General features: G+C 42.7%; 1 protein-coding gene across 2 annotated transcripts in view; it reads right to left on the bottom strand.

Moving 5' to 3' along the window:
- Ndufaf2 (NADH:ubiquinone oxidoreductase complex assembly factor 2) overlaps positions 1 to 19,892 on the bottom strand; it is a 158,602-nt gene that overhangs the window by 85,833 nt on the left and 52,877 nt on the right. The window contains exons 2-4 of one of the 2 annotated variants that reach the window (XM_085830852.1): positions 16,238 to 16,363; positions 14,043 to 14,201; positions 7,963 to 8,052 (exon numbers count right to left, since the gene is read on the bottom strand). In XM_085830852.1, coding sequence (XP_085686978.1) covers positions 7,963 to 8,052; positions 14,043 to 14,109 — 157 coding nt within the window. In that variant the 5' untranslated portion in view covers positions 14,110 to 14,201; positions 16,238 to 16,363. The remainder of the gene's footprint in view (positions 1 to 7,962; positions 8,053 to 14,042; positions 14,202 to 16,237; positions 16,364 to 19,892) is intronic. The other variant, XM_029468237.2, reaches the window with a different exon arrangement.

Raw genomic sequence — 19,892 nt, 5'->3', positions numbered from 1 at the left:
TATATTCATTATAATAGTGCTTGCCCACTAGGAAAATTAACTTAGCAATGAAATATAACTAGCAATTTAACTTAGCAATGAAATCAAAACTTCTTGTATGCAGTCACAGAAAAGAAGTGCTTTACCACATTTTCAGCTGCTTCTTAATGGACAAATAAGTAATTCACATTTGTCAATTTTTTTCCAGGAAAGGGGTTTGATTTAAAAATGTTCAGTGGGGCTAGAGAGATGGCTCAATGGTTAAGGGCACTAAGCTTTCTTTCAGAGGACTTGGGTTCAAATCCCCGCACCCACATGGCAACTCCCAACTGTCTGTGACTCCATGATCTAACATCCTCATATACATGGAAGCAGTGCATATGAAATAAAAGTAAATAAAATTTAAAAACATTCGGTATACATCCTACTCTTTTCATTAAAGTCTCACATAACCCTTCAGCTTTAAATTACATTAGAAAGTTAATTCAGAACAATCAACCGCTAGCACAGTGCTCAGCAAGTCTGAAATGAGCTAAATTCCGTCCCTACATCTTTGCATGACTTTTTAAAAAATGTCAAAAGATGCATATTTCATGACATATGAAAATTATAAGTAACTCAAATTTTCAGTGTCTATAAATAAACTTTTATTGAAAGACAGCTATACTGATTTGTATCTATGACTACAGCAGCAGAATTGAGCAACTGTAATAGCCCAAATGACCCACAAACCCCAAAATACCATTTGGTCCTTTAAAGGAAATGTGTGCCAACCCCTAGGGCTGTCATTTAGTACAGTCTGCTCAGCAACAAGTCTACATCAGATGCAAACCGCTATGATAGCGCCTAGACAAACATCATGATCAGCTGGTATGTATTTTACTAATGGTCACTGTATATTCTAAAATCTATAAATACACACCAGTGGGCACGAAGCTGGGATAAAACTTACATCGGCATAGTGCACATTATCATCATGAGAAAACACCACAAAATAACTTGCTTTACTGGGAAACCCACAAATCAGCATTTTTCAAATCCCTTCCAAGACTGGAAAAAGATGTTTTAATGAATCCAAAGCAGTTTTAAAACAATTCTCCTGTCTCGAAGATTGAACCCAAGGGCCTTATGTGTGCCAGGCAAGCACTCTGCCACCAAGCTGCACTCCCTACTCCTCATTTTAAAAGGCTCTAATAGAGATGAAGATATTAGGAGAAATTATGCTTGTTTTATATCTTTAAATGTTAGTTTAAAATATCAAAAGAACATTTTATGATATGAAAATTATATAGAATTAAAAATTTCCATGTCTTCAAGTCATATTGTATTGAAACATGTGTTTTCTAATGTTTTATTAAGTTTATAATATCCATTTATAAGTTTAAGAATGTCAGAGAGCCCAGAAGCTGAGTGTTGAGTGCCACCTAGCCGCTGCCATAGTACATAATTCTCTAAGGCAGGACAGAGGGCAGCCCTAGGCTTCGTCTAACCGATCATTGAACAATCTTTGCTTTAAATTGATATATAATTGCACTGTTGCAATAGGCTTGTATGTTTATGATTCTTCAATGTGCAGATACTGGAACATCTTGAGATGATGGTGGATGCTACTACTATTTGTTACATATCCAGGAAACACCATGCCGGACATGCTCCGTGTGACCACTCATTTTAGAGACCCACTTCCTCAGCTACCACAAGTCACATAGACATGTCCCAGTGAGAGCTAGCAAAAGACAGAGGATGGCACAAGCAGTACAATCTAAATAGAACCTTTACCCAAGTATGACTCACAAACTGATCCTCCTGCATGGTTTAAAGAGAGCTCAGCACAAGGACTGCACAGTGAAAGCCTTGCAGTCTAGCAGTCTTTCCTCAGTGCACATGTGCATTCTCACCACTATGCACCAGCCTTCATATTCCTATTGGCACAGACAGAGTACACTGAGTATAAAGGTGAGCATGAAAATCAAGCCTCCTATTAATCATGTAGAGAGACAAAAGAAGCAGGCAGAAGAATACTTCATGAGGCACATTTTCTTCCTAGCTCTACAGGGACCAGGATCCTTCTAGAAACACTGCCAACCATATACGGTACATTAGCTATCCTACTAACAGGTGAGTAGGTCAATAAAATCCAAAGTATAAAGACGTTAACAACTGTTTGCATCCAAAATATGTTAATTTGGAAAGAGCTGTTTACTTCACTTAAGGAAGAGACTATGATAAAGCCTCATAATTAATTAAAAAAAAGAAGAAAGATCTTCATCAGTTCTGAGTGTTGGCACTTCATTAAAAAATATATATATAAAATAAAGACACTTTTTTTCCAAGTATGAGAAAGTCTTCAAAAGACATACTGTGAAAAGAGTTGTTTTCTGGTAACTGAATTTTAAGTATAGCTTACAGATACCCAAGAATTATCTGGTGATCTTTAGGATTCAGGGTGGCTTCTCAAATATGCAGCAAAAACTTAAGCTGAGTCCTAAAACTGCAAGGAACTGAGCGCTGCCAATAATCACCCAGGTTGGGAGGCGGAACACTGCCTGGCTGGCACCCTGATCACAGCATCGCAGGATCCTCATTAGAGAAGCCGGCTGAGCTGAGCCTGGGGTAAGAAACACATGCTGTTTGGAGTAGCTAGAGTTTGGTGTACGTACACAGAGCAATGCGAACCATGCACCATCAGCTCATTCTCGTACTGCTGGGCACAGAAATGGGACTTTCTGTTTTAAGTCACTATGGTGTAAGCAACTGAAGCTTCTACAGAGAATTTGGGACGAGTATTAAGGTAGATAGACACATGTCTTTATTATGTCTCTGGGCAAATACCTAGCAGAATTTCTAAGCTGTAGGGTAGCTGGACGTTCATATTTATAAAGACAAACTATTTCCCAAAGCCGTTGTACTAGTTTATATCCCAGCCAGCGATTCACGAAAGGTTGAGAGATTTACAACAGTGAAATATCGGTTCCATTTTTTGGTCTGTTCTTAAATTCTAACGTATCTCAGCAGTAAATTGTCCTGATAAAAAAGACAGGTTTATATTTTTTAATCTCCCAGCCTTATTCTTATTCAAAAAGGTTTTAGGAATTCTTGGTTTATTGCATGTTGATATAAATCAACTCAGAATCAGCATGCCAAGCTTATTTTAAAAGCTGGGTACCAAGGGTGTGTATGAAGGGTGTGTGCACCTGCGGCTGGACACTTGTTGACGTCACACATGGTGTTATCCTCTATCCCTTTCCTCATTAAAAAAAATGTGTGTGCATGTGTTTGTGCGTCATGTGTTTGTGTTGGGAGGTGCATGTGTTTGTGCGTCATGTGTTTGTGTGTGCATGTGTTTGTGCGTCATGTGTTTGTGCGTCATGTGTTTGTGCGTCATGTGTTTGTGCGTCATGTGTTTGTGCGTCATGTGTTTGTGCGTCATGTGTTTGTGTTGGGATGTGCATGTGTATGCGGAGGTCAGAAAACAGTCTGCATGAGTTGGTTGTTTCTGTACCACATGGGTCCAGGGGACTGCACTCAAGTTTCACACTTAGTGGCAAGTGCCTGGTATCCACTGAACCAGCGTCCTGGCCTTTCTCTCCTTTGATTGGTCAGACTCATCAGTGAGCACTGCAAATCCACGGTCTCTGCTTTCCAGCCCTAGGTTACAGCAATGCACTATCTCATTGGGCTTTTTACCTGGGTGCTGGGACTCAAGCTCAGGTCTTCATGCTTACACAGCAAGCATTTACCTGCTGAGACATCTACCAGACCCTGACTTTCCAATGCTAAAGCTATTCATCATATTAGAATAACTCTATATAGTTATTGTCACCTAAAGTGTGTGTGTGTGTAGTGTTTGGGGGCTTAGATGAAGAGTCTTGCACATGCCAGGCAAGTGACCTACCCCTGAACTGTACCCCAGCCCCTCTTCTATTTTTGTTTGGCGCGTGTCTCATTAAGCAGTCTAGCCTGTGTAGGGCCGCAGTCTTCCTTCCCAAGTGGCTGAGATCCAGGTGTGCACCACCACATCTGGCTCACTTTGATCGATTGCAGGCTTAGCTTGCTGACACTGTGTCAGTGATTTCTGTGTCTGTGCTGATGTGAGAGGTGGGTTAAATAAAACATTATAGAGTATAATAAAATATAATTTAGTACAGCATATTGAGTGAAAGAGCTGGAGCTCAGCTTGGCAGTGCTGCCCTGGCCTTGCATGCCCAAGGCCCTAGGTTCAATCCTGGACCAGAAACTAAAAACCAAAAGTCACAGACTCAGAGGTCAGATGATCTGAGTTCAAATCTTGTAGCAGCTGATAGCTTTGGGGAGGTTTTAAGCACCATGACTTAGCAGGAGAAACTAGGAGTTCACTTAAGTTCTCACTGTCTTCATCCACCGACATCGGCTTTGCCACAATTCCTACTGATGGAATTCCCACTGTCTTCCACCCGTGGACCAGGGCCTGTGCACCTTCTCAGGGGCTTTCAGCTGATAAGAGCTTTCTTAGAGACTGGATCTTCCCCATCAGTACTGATGGATTCTCTCATTTCTCCTTGTCTCCAAGACAGCCAACATAAAATCTTTCCCACCTCTCGAGGTCTCATCACTTTCCTTACTAACTCCTTAAAACACTATCTCTGCTTATCAAACTCTCTTTTCTCTCAGGCTCATCAGTCCACTGCCACACAAGCTTGAGGACCTGAGTGTGGGGGGGTGGGGAATCTCTGTCTAATCTTGAGGTAAACGGTCAATCTTCAGGTCTCATGTGACACCTGCTGATCACGACCTCCCTACTGGTGATGACTGCCTTTTGGATATGAGATTGTAAATTTTTCTCCTAATTTTCTTGTCACTCTGCTTTCTCCATGGTTCTAAATGGAGGGGCACAGGCTTCAGCCTTTCACCTTCTTATTTCCTCTGTGTGGCTTCATCTGGCCTCACAGGCTTAGGCAGCATCTGTTTGGTATAATCTACATTTTTATTTCTAACCATGCATTCTCCCTGACTTGACTCACAGTTGACCATTTCTAACTGGATGTTAAATGGCCCCTCAAGCTTCCGTTTTCTAACCTGCTTTTACTTTCCTCCTAACCCATGGTTCCCTGCAGCTGTTAACAGCCACCTCATTTTCTCTGGGGGAGACCAGGCCTAGGCACCATAACCTCTCTTCTCACAGTCTGTGTCCAATGTGTCAGCAACCCCATTAGTTCTACTTTTAAACTATTTCAGAATGCATCTCCTTCATTCCATTCCTATGCTAATCTGGTCTATGTCATACTTATTCTTTGCCTTGGGTATCAGAAAACACGCTGTCTCCTGTCTTGATGACATCATCCAATTCTGCAGCCCGAGTAATCCTTTTAACTCACTCAGCATGTGGCTACCCCTCAAACTTCTCAGTGGCTTTCAGTCTCCCTGGAAGTAAAGGCAGGAAGACTTCCTACAACAGCTTACAACGCTGCCCACCACATCAGGCATCCCTAAGGGCTCGAAACTCATCTCCCATGGCTTTCTGTATGCTCTATTCCAGCTTCCATGATATTCCTTAGTCACCAGAGCAAGGCTTTGCTTCAGGCTCTCTGTGCTTGCTTTAGCAATGCCCCTCTCTGACTATGGGGAGGGTCAGATCTTTGATCAAGAGAGAGAGAGACCTACCTACCTTCTAAGAAAGAATGCTAACTAAAACTGTAAAACCTTTCAAGTATATCTTTGTCCCTTGCCTGCTTCATTTCCTCTGGTATTGGCATATTATGTAGTTTAATGCCTGATTTATCTTTCTCCCACTCCAGAATGTATGTTCTAGGAAGTAAACAGTTTCATAGATAAAGGAATGAAAGCCACACTACTTCATCTTATTGTATGATACAGGCAACTGGTAGGCATGAGTACTTTAATATTATCAATTAAAGATGCCAACTTTTATTCACCAGGATTAAAAACAGGTGCATTTGGTGCTGAAATCAGCTACCCCAACAGCTCCCTGTTCCCCGTACGTAGTGTGGTATACGTTTGTTAATATTTTCATGGCAAAGCGTATGTATCTTTCATATTTAATTGATGTGTGCCACTGTAAAAGTGGTTGTGTTTCAGCACTTGCCCATGGGGATAGCGTGCTGAATTACCAGATCAGGACAGAGGCATAAGCAGCATTAAAACTTCATTCTCATTCTCCGAAAGCCGCAGAGGCTGAAAAATGAGCCATTACCTATTTGTTTATTTATAACTTAATTTATTTCTCTAAACATTTTAATTCTATACTATTATTGGGAAAATGACAAAATAGGCTCGTAAGAAGGCACAAGCACTAGCGGTGATTTGCAAATGTGGATGGTCTGGGAAGATAAAGCTCGACTGCTCCTGCTACAGTCGCCAACTCCGAGACTGCATTTCAGAAGAAAACATGCTCTGTTCCCTCCCCTCACCTTGGCGCTTTCTCTCATGGCCACAGCATCCCCACGGCCAGTGAGCACACATGGATACGATGGTTCAGCTGAAACGGCATTTACAGGCCCATGCTGCCAACAGTGGACCATCATGCCTATGGCTACCACACAGAAGCTGCTATGTTCTGACCACAAAGCAGCAAGGGCTCTGTATGGATGCAACTGCACCATCACAGCAACTGATCTACACTTACTGGACCCTGGAAACTCTACTGATTAAACATGTGTCTGTCTATACTGTCCAGCTCATTGTCATTATGATCACACGTGATGGTGACTGTAAAGAAAGTGCCTACCACAGGTAATACTTGGCTAGTGCTGAGCAAAGTAGAAGACAGATGCTGGTTATGTCGGTCAAGTCTTTTGTTTTTGGTGTTTGTGTCTAAGTGACTGTGTGTGCTGTGTGCATGCACCAGCTTGTGTGTACTTATCACCAGGGGAAGATGCTGGGGACTCAAATACTTTATTCTCCTGAGATAGACAGAGTCTCTCACTGAATGTGGGACTCGCTACTCGGCAGCAAACTCCAGCAACTGTCTTTCTTGTCTCCACTGCAGTCAGCACTGGAGTTAGAGGGGCACAAGCTGCGACACTTTGCTTTTCACTGTGGCATCTCAGCCTCTGATGTTTGTGTATGCAAGCACTCTAAATATTCAGCCATCTCTCCAGCCCTTGGTTAGGGTTCTTCTCATTGTAAGTAGCAGAGGCTAACTCAAGCTAGACTCCATGCTTTCAGTAAATTATTTACTGAGCACTTCCTAGGAGCCAGGCATCATGCTGGAAACTGGTAAGCGTAGGCGGTCCTACCAAGAACTTAGAAAGAAGCTCTGCTGGGAACCAGAAAGTTGCAGCCTGGGGAACACTTGGTCTCTCTCTGCACTTCTCATGGAGGCTGCTTTCAGTTTTCTTCTCGTAGAGTGTCCTTGTGGGAGTGAAAAGCTCGGATTCTAAAATGAAGATGTCTACTTGGAAGCTATCGAGTCTATACACGAACGTTCCAGAATCAGGGAGAGACAACCTGCTGTGCTTGGACTACCTGATCTTTTATATGAGAAATACCGTTTCTGAGGCAGGGCCTCATGCCAGACTAGCATGAAATCCACTGTGTGTTCCAAGTCTCCTGTGTTAGCCACCCTTGTTTTAAGAAGGAAGTCAGTTAACATCGTCTTTGTAAGTCAGAGAAACAAAACAAAACAGCACATGGGCTAAGAGAGAAATGGAGACCTAAAATAAAATATTTTCCCAAGTTCAGGGACTAGTGAACCCTGGAAAAAGAAGTCCAGCCTGGAGGCTGTGCAGGGGCGGGTGCAGGTGGGGGTGCGAGGGCTGGGGCAGGGGCACGGCAGGGGCAGGGGCGGGTGTGGGGACAGGGCAAGGCATGAGTGACTCCCTTGACTTTTACATGGCGGGAGCTTGATCTGCCTGTTTCACCCTAACCCCAGTCCTGCTGTAAAACTGTCTCCATGGAGAAGTAACGCTGAGCACTCTTGCTAAGTTCACAGGTCGTCTTAAGTGGCTGGCCTTTCCCAGCATCCTCCTGGAGGCAGACACTTACCTTCCCACTCGGTTGGGATGTCTCCTGCTTCATAGTCTACCTCTTTTCTGTTCGCTGCTTCTACAATCCTTTTCTCTCGAATAGTCTGCCCTGTAAAATCAAACGAACATTTGACATGAGCCCGAACTACTGTAGCTATGATGGGTTATAGTTTATTTTGATTATTGCACACCACATTATATGACAAAATTATTAAGTTTTTTAGGAAAAATAATGAATTTTGCTTAGAGTTATATGGTGGGAAAGGTAGTTTTTAAACTACTGCAAATTTTATACTTTCTAGCATTGAAGCAAAATTAATTTTCATAGAACAAATCTAGGTTCTATTTAAAGAGAATAACCAATTAATCCTGCAGGACACTAATAATAAAAAATAATAATGAAACGTGCGACTCCCAAAACTCACAGCGTACATATTATCAGTGCCAACAGCTGCTGTGACTGCCATATCCCAACCCTTACTAAGTAGGAGACCCAAGTCCTTGCTGCCACTCTGTTCCCACAGCACACGGGGTTGGATTCTGTGCTCCTGCCTCTCAGACTTGGATTCTGTCACCAATCTGGGTCACTACGTCAAGGGAATATAGGGACAAGGGACAAAAACTGGTGAGTCTCAGATAAGCCAGCGAGGTGAGACCCTGAGTTTAGAATTTTTGCTCTCCAGTCTCGTTTCTTGAGCTGTGTCCACAGCTGAAGTGGGCTGGTGGCAGTGTAGATGTGGAAGTACAGAAAGGAAAGAGAAACATGGAGAAAAGCTCCAGGCAAATCCCTTTTCTGGATCCCACGGGGGATCCAGAGTTGCGTGACCAAATTCAACAACGCTTTGAAAAGACCACACAGGGTATGACTGAGGCGGCCTGCCTGTGGAGGCCGGAAGGCCACTCTCAGATGCTGCGTCTCCAGCACTCCACACCCTCGGCTTGTCTGTTTATTTTGTTGGAGCTCCCATGTTTGGTGAGTCCGGCTGACCACGTCTTCTCAGAACTGGAATTACAGATGTGCGACCACAACTGGGGTTTCCCTCCAGTGCTGCAACCCACATTCAGGTCCTCAAGCTTGTGTGGCAGGCATTTCACCCCCTAAGCCACTGCAAAGGTCCCAAGATGCACACGAATCCAATGGTTACTATAAACTCTGCTTGCACATCACTTACTAAAACATTTTGAGAATCAGCATGTTATGCCTTCATGTAGTCATTCTCTAATGCTAAGATAGAAGTATGTTCTTCTAGTAACAACAGCTAAATAAAGGAACACCATCATCCAAAATACCAGTGGACCTCAGTAAGTCTAGCCTAGGAGGAAGACAGACGTCTGAATTCCCAGGAGCACCACTACTTGTTATAGGTTTATCTGTACACAAAAGTTAGCCTTTCATTCCTGTTTTCCCATCTATAGATTTCACGTAAAGTCCTCATATAATCTGAAAATACAAGTCATAGTTACTTGCATATGAATGAGAAGACAAAGACAGTAGTGAGCATTCTTATTTTTATGTATTTATTTGTCTGCACATAAGTGCGCTGTGTGGGGATGTATGTGCAGAGTCTCTCCCTAACATGGAGCTCGTCAGGTTCTCTGGCCAGGCTGGGAGCCAGAAACCCTCAGAGGTGCTCAGCCATCTCTGCCCCCTCCCCTTCAGAGTTAGATAGATACTGGCACGTGTGGGACAATGGATGGCTAATGACGTAGGTTCTGGGATCCAAAACGCAGTGCGTGCTCTTGACTGACAAGTCATCACTTCAGCTCCATATGAGCTACTTTAGCTCCTTGCAATTGTGGAATAAACCTTTATTTGGGAATAGATGACAAGATTTACTTAAAACGTATCTATTTTTGGAAGTATTAAATAAAACTATTAGTTCATCGTATAAATTATTGGTAATTAGATGCTTTCTCTTTCAGAATAAATTGCTACAAAAATCCACTCTTATGAATATATCTTACTTGTGTGATTTTTATGAATTGGGAATGAAAGTTATGTTTCTCATTGAATAAGAATTTATAACACAAGCTACATTTACTAATAAATGTTTTCAGACAGTATCTGTGAAGACACCCTATTTATAGTAAAAAGCAACCAATAATAGCCCAACAAAACATCTATGTTTAGATCTAATATGTCCTAATACAACAGCAAAAACTAGTTTATTCAATGACCACTAAAAGAAGCAATACACAGCTGTAGTTAAGAGCAGACAATCTTAGGCTCCATTGAAAGAGGCAGGATAAAAGCTTGAACTCAGGGCGACTGCAGTCGTCAGTGAGAATCAGGAGACAACAGTAAAGTTTCCAAACATAAAAAGCATTAAAGCTCATTGCCACTGGGACAATAACAAGTTCCTATTCCTTCATCTAGAAAACTATGGAGCCCATTTAAAAGAAACTAGAAAGAAGGAGGGAGGAGGCAGGGAGGGGTGAGAACCCAGGTGGCATAGTGTAGATACAAAGGCTCATCAGGTGCAATAATAATTCCGTGTTCTCCGGAGTGCCTGGGATGGGTTGGGGGACCCTGAAATGAGAATGAGAGTGCAGAAAGTCCTAATCCTAGTTATTCCTCGTGTTCTTTTCTCTGGTTTTGAGTTCCAACCCTGCCATTCAATATTATCTTTGCCATATTTTGCCATACTGTATACTATTCTAATCAACGGTCCTCCACCCAGGGACTTGAGTTAACCTTTCCTTAGAGTCACTTTTGCCAATTCTAAAAGCTCCCCATCCATGTGCTTGTTGGATTTGGGAGTTCCTATACACATTAAACACATTAAAATGGACAGACATTATAAGTCCGAAGAGTTATCTAGGACCTCCTTGGGTAACCACAGTTCAGAACACAGTAAGTAGCCTGTCTAGTCAACTCACTAACACGGAGGGCACAGGAGCCATTATAATCAGGTCCTAATGTGACCAGGTTTTTAAAGAGAATATAAAACATTTATGGTATGTTTACCATAGACTAGTCATTGAATAAGGTTTACTTTTTAAAATTAGCATACAAGTATTGGGTTTCATTATAGCACATACACATATACATGTTTATATATACATATACATACATACACATACTTGCATACACACACCGTCATGATTTTGTCACCATGTGGATCCTTTCAGGCAAGTGCTTTCCCAGCTGACCTCTTTCAGTGGCCTTTTCTGTTTTTTTGAGGAAAAGTCTTTTGTATCCCCAGCTGGCCTCAAAATCACTATGCAGCCAAGGATAACCCTGTACTTGAACTAGTGATCCTCTTGCTTCTACCTCTTCTCTAACAACTGGACTAAATTCAGTCCTTTGTTCTTTGTTATGGTTTCTTCTTCCTTTTTTAAAAAAAATTTAACCTTTTATTTGATCGCTCTTTCAACCTCCTCTCCAAAAGAAAAGAAAAATTCTCTTTGTGGAAGCTGTAGTCTGTCACTGTGTGCCCTACAGGGTACTCTTTTGTCATATATCTTTACTTGCACATGTTCATTGCAATGAGTCATTGGTCTGCTGTGAGGCCTCTGGCTTCTGCCACACCATCAATACTGGGTCCTTCCTGGGACTCCTCTCAGATATCCCGTTGCTGCCCTGTGTCATGGAGATCCTGGAGCCTTGGATCTACAGGACCTGCCCCTTCATGTGCTCTAGCAGTTCATAGATGGAGTAGATGCTAGGTTGGGCCAACTCAAAGTCCTGGATCTGTGCCTGGGCGGTAGCTGAGCTGGTCAGCTAGCCAACTCTCCTGCATCAGCATCACCAGGACAAGCTCTGCAGTGCTTGCTGCCTGCTAGCTCACCCGATGCTGTGGCCAGCAAGGAGCAGGGCCAGCTCTCCTGCTCTCTGCCAGCTCACTGCTCATCCTGCCAACACCAGCCCTTTGTTCTCATCCATCTCCTTCATAACCACTCCTTCTTTTCCTGCTTCCCTCAGGCTGGTCCCTTGTTTTCCCCAATATAGTCCCCACTTCTGCTCTCATGTTATACATACTCTACCCCCAACCCCCATACTCTTCCCTTCTCACCAAATTCCCTTCCTCAATTTCTCTTCTTCCCTTCTCATGGTTGCTCCTCTTTTATTTTACACACATACATACATACACACACACACACACACACACACACACACACGAGAGGGGGGGAGGGAGGGAGGGAGGGAGAAAGAATGTGGGATTTGTCCGAGTGCACCTTATTTTGCTTATACAATCTCTAGTTGTGTACTTTTTCTGTAAATGTTATGTCCAGCTGCTGTTATAGCTGAACAAGGGTCTGCTGGGTCCTTGTAGGTGTCAGTTCCCCAGGGATTGGTAACGAGGCTGGTGCCATTTCTTCCCTATTCATTTGTTTTTCCCATTAATTACTCTATTCACTTTACATCCCAATTGCAGCCTCCCTCTTCCTGGTCCCCCCTTACAGAGCCCCCACCCAGGGACTGGAGGTGCCAGGCAGGGTGGGTTGATACCGGGGCTACCTCCCCGTTCTTGGCTACTCCTCCCAGTGAGGCAGTAAACACAGAGGTGTGAGTGCGGCTGTGGTGTGCTGACTTCAGGAGAACTATGCCATCATGGAGTAGTGCTATTTTAAGTTCTTGACCAAACCCCACTTGGCCACAGCACTTTACACTCCCATTAGCAAACTATAAGGTTTCCTCTTTCCCCACATCTTGCCAGCATTTCTGCCTGCCCCGTGTTTTCTTGATGGCAGTTATTCTGATGCACGGTGAGATGTTAGATGAAAGAGTTTGAATTTCAGTCCTATCAGTTAAGGATATTAAACTTCTTCAAATAGTGTTCTTGTAGCTCCTCCTTCTATAACTCTCAGTTCAGATCATTAACCTACGTACTGACTTGACGATCTGTATTTAGCGTCTTAATCTTTTCAGTTCTTTATATATTCTGGATATTAGTCTGCTGTTGAGACCCAACCTGCAAGCTGCCCTTCACTGGGCTGGTTGGTTTGTTTGCTATGGTGAGTCTGTTTACTTTCACCTAATCCCATTTGTCAACTGTTGGGGTTGCCACTGTACCTTGTCTTTACAAAGTCCTTGTCATGCCTATATCCTGAAGTACACTGCCTCCCCTTTCCTCTAGCCATCCCAAAGCTTCAGCTCTTACAGTCAGGGTTTTCACTCTTTCCTGTCAATGTCACAGCTCCATGAGTCACTGGTCACCTCAGCTTATACACAAAGACACTGAGGCTTCCAGGAACTTAATTTGTTAATTTTAGGTGAAATGCCAGCAGTCTTCTGGGGCCAACCTCTGCCACTGAACTTTAATTAGAACTTTAATTTAGAAATGTTCATCTGTAGACACACAGGTTTCAGCTAGAAGAACATAAGGGCTAAGCTAAAAACAAAAGTAACTATCTCTAAACAATTAAGAATGAAACTCACCACCCTTTACTAGCATATTTTAGAAATGTAGAAACCATCCCTTAAACCAGTTAAGGCAGTAATCCTGATAGCCATTCAACACTCACTAAACATTCACTACCAATTTTTTTAAAAGTGCAGGCAATTGTTAGAAAAGGAAAACCATCTAAAACCCCATCACCTGAAGACTATATATAGACACACAGACAGACATGCACATACATGTGCTGACAAGGGTATATTCATACAGAAGTCTTCTGGCACAGAAAATATGAAAATTCTCATGTCATTTTCCCTACCTTAAAAAAAAAAAACCTCCGATCCCCAGCTTCAGAGTATGTTCTGACACTGGTGAAAAGCTCCTGTGTAAGCATGCTAACTCTTTCTCTCTGTTGTGTTTTAAATGTGAAGATCAAAATAAAACCTGCTGCTTTAAGAATTAGCAATCAAATCCACAAGCCGAGTTCCAGGCCCACGATGTGCCAACACTGTGCATGAGCCTCCTTCCCTGGATACGGGCAGCTACCACCTTCATCAACGAAGCCTTTCTCTGCAGCAAATGGAGACCATCACAGAAGACCACAACTGTATACAATGCAGAGGACATTTCATGGTGAGCTCCGCTCTCTGGCATACATCTGCATCACAGTTACTGTGTCTGTGGCTCAGGGAACACTCAGAAGACAGGGTGAAAGACTGTAGAGCCTATAACAGTTACTTAGTTTATCTTAGCTTACCTATCTTAGTTACTTTTCCATTGCTGTGACAAAACACCATGACCAAGGCAAGCACCTCTTCCAACATGGCCTCATCTCTTAATCCTTCCCAAACCAGTCCACCAAATGGGAACCAAGCATTCAAACACGAGACTGTGAAACAGTTTCTCCGAGAAATGGCTGTGTAAGCAGGACCAGAACAAGGGCAACGTCAGTAGACATGTTAATGTAGAAGCAGAGGTACCTCATGGGTCCTGCCTGTAGACAGAGAGCCCCCTTACTGACTGTCCAATGCAGTGGTCAGCCTTGAAACCATGTGCATACAAACAAAAATGGACTCAGTAGGTTGTATTTATCCCTAGCTGTGTGTGTGAGTGTGTGTGTTACCTACCTCCCGAGTAAATACTGATTGCCAGCAGCTCCTCATCTAGGGGGGGACTTATGAGTCCCTCCTCACTCATGATGGACACACATAATCCTGTATGTGTCTGATGCAGGCAACTATAGCTGCTGTGGGTTCATGAGTTCATTAGCCATTCATATCCAGATGCCACTATATCCCACCACATCTACCCAGCCTGATTTATATTACTTGTGCCGTGTTTGGGGAACGATGACAAGGAAAACGTATCTATGTTTAATATAGACGGCTCAACTTGAAAACTGGGTTTTCATGTGAGCATTACAATTCCGTATGGAGGTATATTACACATGGAACTTCAGACTACTCCCCAGCGTATTCATGAGAGTGATGAGGCTTGGCCACTTAAGTCATTTTCAGTACTTTGCCACGGCAGCTAAGGCTGTAATGAATACTTGTGTGCATATGTATTATTAACACAGTCATTCTTAAATATATAAAGAGCTCCTATGAGTCATTAAGAAAAGACCAGCAGGAACCAGAAAACTATCCCGAGGACATGGACAGAGAATCCAGGGAAAATAAGGACAAAGGCATAGAGGATGAAACTGGCTTTTATAGAAAAACAGTTTGGAAACAGTTGTCAAAATTGCAAATGCAGGCTCAACCTGACCAGCAATCCTGGACGTTTTTTATCTAATGTTCTCACTTGTTTGAAAAGACATCCATAAAGCTGTTCACTGCAACGCTGTTTATAATGGCAAAGGCTTAGGCACTACTAATATATCCCTCAACTAAAAGCTACAGAGAGATTACGCTGCGCCCATTCTTTGTTCTACCTCAGGTCTGTTTTAAAAAGGAAAACACGCCGGGCGGTGGTGGCGCGCGCCTTTAATCCCAGCACTCAGGAGGCAGAGGCAGGTGGATTTCTGAGTTCGAGGCCAGCCTGGTTTACAGAGAGAGAGTTCCAGGACAGCCAGGGCTATCAGAGAAACCCTGTCTCGAAAAACCGAAAAAAAAAAAAAAAGGGGAAAACTCTGAAGTGCAAGATTGGACGCAGATGGTGAGAGGCCTTGTTCTACTTGTGTAAGAAGTTCTAGGAGGTTACAAGCAGAGAACAAACAGTATTCACAGCAGTCTGACCCAGCTGCTACCATTAATATCATCTGCCTACGCCACCCCAATCTTCCTCCATACTTGCTTGTACTTGCCTGGATGACTGCTTCAGAAACAGGTATCTGGTTTACCACTAGAGAGAGCTGAATGGTCAGGAGCCAGGAGAAGAGAGGCTTCCATTCTTGTGCTTAGTGCACACTCACACAATGTGCTCATGTACATCCGAAGTCTAGAGTTTTTGTTTGTTTGTTTTTTTGTTTTTCGAGACAGGGTTTCTCTGTGTAGCCCTGGCTGTCCTGGAACTCACTTTGTAGACCAGGCTGGCCTGGAACTCTTAAATCCGCCTGCCTCTGCCTCCCGAGTGCTGGGATTAAAGGCGTGCGCCACCACACCTGGCTTGGAGTCTAGATTTTTAAAGTAATAAAGATGAAGGTCAGGGAAGAGGAAAGGGCCTTGTGGGAAGCAGAGGACAAGGAAGAACGACTGGAGTTAAAGTGTGTCACACAAATCTATCAGCCTGCCACACGGTAACTGCTATGCTGAATCTATACTGAAGAACTGCCAGCTTCCTGCAGCCTCAGTCACCCTGCAGGTGAACAAGACTAGGCTTGTGACAAGAGATGCCACTGGCCCCAAAGAACAAGAGAGCAGGCCCAGGCACCTTTCCTGGCACCCCCACTCTTTTCTTTATTCACCCTCACAGGCCAGGGCAGACAGTGGGGTAGTCTTTAATCCTTACGTTTCAGAGATTCAGAACTCCAAAAGTATTTCTGTGAAGAAGACTATGACCAAAAGCGATTTAAGTGGCTTATTTCATCTTACAGCTTACATCAGGGAAGTCAGGATTGGAGCACAATGCAGGAACCTGGAAGCAAAAAACAGAAGCAGAGGCTGTGAAGGGACACTGCTCACTGGCTTGCTCCCACAGCTTTTTCAGTCTACTTCCTGATAAAACCTGGAAGCACCAGCTTAGGGCTGGCCCCACCCACAGTGGGCTGGACCCTCCCACAGCAATCACTAATCAAGAAAATGCTTCACAGTCTTGCTTATAGGTCAACCTGAGGCACTTCCTTTTTCCGGTTGAGACTGCCTCTTCCCAGATGACCCTAATTAGTGTCAAATTCAACAACATCAACAAAAAACAACCCATACATTTCTCTTTCTTAGACCAGAGCTAAGTTCCAGTTATCCTGGACTACAGTGTGCAAGCCTGGCTTGTGGGTAGGAGGAGAAAGACAGATGACATGACAGAGAGAAGCACGGTGAGGGTTTTCCCCTGTTTACTCAGCCCAGCACTCCTTAACCAGTCGGCATGGGAGCTGAGCATCAGCTGCAGGCAAGGCTGGGTTGCAAAGAGCAATTGGGCCGAGAGAGGTGACAGGTCTGAGGAGCTGCCCCTTGGAAACACAAGTGCCTGGCTTAGAGACATAGTTCTGCAGTAGGCAGGATAGCCAAAGATCTTTAAAGTGTCAAAGACTTTTGGCCTTTTATCACAGGGGCATCTCACAGAGCAGCCAGCTGATAGTTTTAACTATAAAAGATTGAATTCTGCATATAAAAAGGAGGCTTAGGAACACCAGTGCATATGATATATATATATATATATATATGAAAGGAAACCTACTGAAGAGTCAAGAACCCCAACTACAGACGTTAGAGTTGAACTTTTAAATTCTGATATTCTGAAACATTATATGTAAAATGAATCTCAATTATAAGAACCAAAATAGGAACTCAGACTGAAAACTATGTTACAAATGACTTAGAGAAGAATTTGACTGAAGTTACTCAGATGTGGCATCTGTTCATTAGGAGACAGACGGCCACGGACCAGGCAATGTTTAACTGTCTCCCACGTATTACATCTCATCTTAAAAATAACCTTTTACAGATGAGAAAGGGGCTGAGTGATCAATGTATCCTGAGACACAATCAGTAAAGAAAGATAGCAGACATTTTAATTGAAGCACTTTTATTAATTAAGTTATTTATTTACTTTACATCCTGATGGCAGCTCTCTTCCCTGTCCCTCCCTCTTCCTGGTTCCTCCCTCTCATACCCCCCTCAGAAAAGGAGAGGCCTCCCATAGGTACCAAACAACCTTGGCATAGCAAGCTGCAGTAAGACTAGGCACATCTTCTGCTGAGCTGAGGCGAGGCAGCTTAGTTAGGGGACAGGAATCCAAAGGCAGGCAGTGTGGTCAGAGACAGCCCCTGCTCCTGCTTTAGGGGTCCCACATGAAGACCCAGTTGCACAACTGTTACATATGGGAAGCACTTTTCTTATTTCTAAAGATAAGTGTGGTCTATTTAAGATTTTTAAATTAGTATTTACACATTTGTATGTAGAGTCATTGCAAATATCCAGTTAAAAACAAGTATTTATTAACAGTTAGCATAAGCTATTGTTTTCTTGTAGTGAGTAGAAGCAGCATCCCTGCTTGAGAACCTGATGACTGTACAATCTGACATATTCTACACACATTTATTTATGTGAGCTTGGAAGGCTCACAGGTCTGGTCTCAGTAGGTGAGACATTTTTAAAAGCAATTCAATAGGCCTGACAGGTAAGGATGGTGAATTCTTCAGACCACCAATGAGTTTTGTGGCTGAGCTGAAACTGTAGTAGGTTCCTAATATTTATGGGTCTTCACAAAAAAGGTCTTCTCAGGTCATTCATGGTAGGAAAAAAAAATCAGAAATTATACCACACTGGTTGGCTATTCTGAGATGCCTGTTATAATATGGTTTAACCTCTTGGGCTGCAAAAGCTGAAGGGCCTCACACAGTATGTAGAAAGAGACAGAAAGTCTTCAGTAGTCTGCTTGCTGTGTCAGTGAAATGCTTTGTGACCAGTTAACAGAATAAAAGAGTAGTGGTCTTTTCTTGACTGAAAAAGGATGAATTTTTTTCTTGAATTCATTAATATTTTTAAAAAAGCAGTAAGTAAGTAAAATCTGTAATAAAATGTATGTCTGGAACCATATATGAAGAATATAATAATTTAAGAAAAAATATAGCCACTTACTACCAATTTCCTACACAAACTTTCTTGTTTACTGCTGAAAAAAACCAAAATATTATTATATTCAAACAGAAATTTAAAGCTCTAAAAAGTAGCTGAGAATGTAAGACAGTCATTGAACACTTGCCTAGAATGGGTGAGGCCCATTTCAACCTCCCTACCTCCCTCCCTACCTACCTACCTACACACACACACACACACACTCACACACACACTCACACACACACACACACACACACACACACTCACACACCAGCCTTGAAGTTCCAACAACATCTTTTTTTATACAGCAAACACAGTGGGTAGGTCTAAACTACTCACTTAGGAAAATTTACAATAAAACATCAAGCAGGTTTTCTGATAAACTCCCAAATGAAGCGTATAGATCTTAGAAATATCTAGTAGTTTACTTCATTTACTTTTCTCATTACTATGCAGAACAGATATGTAAAAGTATGTTTTTAAGAAGCACTTATTTTTTCTAAGCTGCAAACGATTTCTGAAAAAGCACATGGGTCTCCACCAGAAGGAAAAATACAGATGATGCCATCATGACAATTCACTCTGCAGAGCAGATCATCTAAGTTTTGCTTGAGGTCGAAGAGTTGAAAGTATTTTGTTCACTTAAAATGTTCTATACTTCTTTGTAAAGCATATAAAATTCATTTATAACCAAAAGTTTGAACAGAATAAAATACTACAAGAAACTAAAATTCGGTAAGTCTAGAATTCATGCATGTGAATTATGAGCTCATTTATCTTATACAAAATTAAGGAAACGAAGGATTCGTATTTTTTAAGCCAAATTAAATAGATCATATGACATATCATAAGGAAATCACATTTATACACACACACACACACACACACACACACACACACACACACACAATCCAGTCCTGGATGGCCTGAAACTCACTGAGATCTGCTTGCCTCTATCTCCTGCATGTTGGGATTGAACACATATACCACCCACATACCTTGGTGGTAACCACAGCTCTCTAGAGGAAAACCATGCCTGGTAATGAAACCTACCCAGTGCTAGTGAAGGCATGGTAACTGGAGGAGAATCTCCAACTGATAATTTACTGAGCCAGCATGATCCCTAACAACAATATATAAACACTTGTCCCCACACCCTCAGATTCTCTCCTCATCAAGGGAATGTCTCTCTATACCAGATGAAGGTCATTGCAGAAAATCACAACGGGTCAATAAGCAGGGTGGAGCCCAGTCCCAACAGACACATCTACAAACCGCCAACACTCAGGTATTCTTTCTGTGTGCTCAGGGAACACTGCAGAGGAGGGGAGGAGACTGAGAGCCAGAAGATCAGTCCCGTTTCTATGAGATTGTGTCTCCTAGTAAAC

The sequence above is a fragment of the Mus caroli genome, unplaced genomic scaffold (assembly GCF_978045245.1).
Source record: "Mus caroli unplaced genomic scaffold, Mus_caroli_1 scaffold_15, whole genome shotgun sequence".
Lineage (NCBI taxonomy): Eukaryota > Metazoa > Chordata > Mammalia > Rodentia > Muridae > Mus > Mus caroli.
Note: the sequence above shows the minus strand (reverse complement) of the source record. Positions and strands in the feature narration are given on the sequence as shown.